The 2,500-nt window shown below is 43.9% G+C and overlaps 1 protein-coding gene across 6 annotated transcripts in view; it reads right to left on the bottom strand.

Moving 5' to 3' along the window:
• Positions 1 to 2,500, bottom strand: part of myo18b (myosin XVIIIB) — a 105,612-nt gene that overhangs the window by 71,559 nt on the left and 31,553 nt on the right. For all 6 annotated transcript variants that reach the window (XM_083794204.1, XM_083794199.1, XM_083794202.1 and 3 more), the window contains 2 exons: positions 2,241 to 2,305; positions 458 to 607 (listed from right to left, as the gene is read on the bottom strand). In XM_083794204.1, coding sequence (XP_083650330.1) covers positions 458 to 607; positions 2,241 to 2,305 — 215 coding nt within the window. The remainder of the gene's footprint in view (positions 1 to 457; positions 608 to 2,240; positions 2,306 to 2,500) is intronic.

Genomic DNA, 2,500 nt, shown 5'->3' with positions numbered 1-2,500 from the left:
GACTTTAGTTGTTACTGTACAATACTTTAGAACAGTTAACAGTTGCACACATGCTTAAAATAGCTCTTATTTGCGCCACGCTCTCGTTGAAAACAATGTATTTCCAACTCCAGCTTGTCTCAGTTCAGAGCTGCATGAACAGAGCTCTCCAGCGCTGGGTTTCTGCCCCCTCAATGTCGTAACTCTTCTATTAGATGGCTCTGGTTAAAACAAGACACTGAACCCCACAGTGCCTCCAATGAAATCGGTCGGTGTGAGCTCGCCACCATTGGTGTGTGAATGTGGGAAGTAGAGGACGCTGCGTCGACTGTTCGCCGCTTCACCTCCCAATGTGTGAATGAATGGACCTTCACGCTCCCAATGTATGAATGAATGGAGACCGTTGTAAAGCGCTTTGAGCACTTTGGAAAAGCGCTATAGTAAACATGCAACTCATTATTATTATTCTTATTGTCACCTTTACAGGTCCCGGCCACACGCCCAGGTTGGTAGATGCCTGGCCAGCACGTGCCAGATGGCCCTCTGCTCATTGGCCGAGAAGCCCAGCGTCTCCATGGCGGCCAGCAGCTTGGTGAAGGCCAACGGACGCCCGCTGCTTCTCCTCCACCTGACGGGGGCAGAGAGTGAGGAGTTTATTTACAGTGTACATATTTATCTGCTTCTCCTCCACCTGACGGGCGCAGAGTGAGGAGTTATTTACAGTGTACATATTTATCTGCTTCTCCTCCACCTGACGGGGGCAGAGTGAGGAGTTATTCTACAGTGTACATATTTATCCTGCTTCTCCCTCCACCTGACGGGGCAGAGTGAGGAGTTATTTACAGTGTACATATTTATCTGCTTCTCCTCCACCTGACGGGGCAGAGTGAGGAGTTATTTACAGTGTACATATTTATCTGCTTCTCCTCCACCTGACGGGGCAGAGTGAGGAGTTATTTACAGTGTACATATTTATCTAATTTATCTGCTTCTCCTCCACCCTGACGGGGCAGAGGTGAGGAGTTATTTACAGTGTACATATTTTATCTGCTTCTCCTCCACCTGACGGGGCAGAGTGAGGAGTTATTTACAGTGTACATATTTATCTAATCTATCTGCTTCTCCTCCACCTGACGGGGCAGAGTGAGGAGTTATTTACAGTGTACATATTTATCTTAATCTATCTGCTTCTCTCCTCCACCTGACGGGGCAGAGTGAGGAGTTATTTACAGTGTACATATTTATCTGCTTCTCCTCCACCTGACGGGGCAGAGTGAGGAGTTATATTACAGTGTACATATTTATCTGCTTCTCCTCCTCCACCTGACGGGGCAGAGTGAGGAGTTATTTACAGTGTACATATTTATCTGCTTCTCCTCCCACCTGACGGGGCAGAGTGAGGAGTTATTTACAGTGTACATATTTATCTGCTTCCTCCTCCACCTGACGGGGCAGAGTGAGGAGTTATTTACAGTGTACATATTTATCTGCTTCTCCTCCACCTGACGGGGCAGAGTGAGGAGTTATTTACAGTGTACATATTTATCTAATTTATCTGCTTCTCCTCCACCTGACGGGCAGAGTGAGGAGACCTTTTATTTTACAGTGTATACATGCATATTTATCTAATCAACCTGAGGAGCAACTCAAGTTCCAAATCGCAGGTATCGCAGGCGGTGTAGTTAAACTATTTTATGATGGTGTATTACGAGTGTAATATTGCAATTATAACAAACAGTTACCCTTAAAACTAAGATATTCGCTAAATAAATCATACTCTTTTAATGACAGATGTAGCCACTACGACCACAAATGTCCCCAAGAAACTCGCTAGCCTAGCAACCCAGTCGGCTGCGCTCTGGGAGAACAGGGCAGCTGACTTCTATGTTTGATCTACAAGCTCATATCGCGCAAACCGAGTGGCGCGCTACGAGCTTGTAGGTCTGCTATTTTTTTTTAAATCGAAGAACGACCGACACAGAAACATAGCTTTTTCAGAAAACTGTCATTTTCAAACAGACATTTTTAGAATCTGATCTCAGGTCAAAATGGGTTAACCATTTAGGCCTAAAAGGCCGATTCCTAAAAAACGCCTTCTAAAGCCTGACCTGAAGGTTTCTGAAAAACTTCAAATATTTATATAGCAGCATCAATTTTTTTTGGTATTTTTGTAATACTGTACATACTGTATACAGCACCCAAATATGGGTTCCCGGCCTGAGGGGGTTAAGAAAACAAACGATAAATGAGGTAATCCTTACTTTGGTGGGAGGAACGATACCAAAGCAGTTGGCCTCGCCGAGCTGGTCGAAGCTGCAGCTCCGTCCTGTCAGGATAAAAATAATAATAATAATAAAACAACATGAAGTATTTAATATAACACAGTGAACCTGTTTGATCTCATTGGCCCAGACATCTACAGCAGGTGGTGTTTTATTTATTAGTAATCTTAAAGGTATATTCAGTGATTTCACTTAATTCAAATATCACTTATTCTTTTGTTTTGTTGTGATAATCCTCC

Source organism: Protomyctophum parallelum (assembly GCF_964188405.1).
Source record: "Protomyctophum parallelum genome assembly, chromosome: 21".
NCBI lineage: Eukaryota > Metazoa > Chordata > Actinopteri > Myctophiformes > Myctophidae > Protomyctophum > Protomyctophum parallelum.
This window is presented reverse-complemented; position numbering and strand designations above follow the sequence as displayed.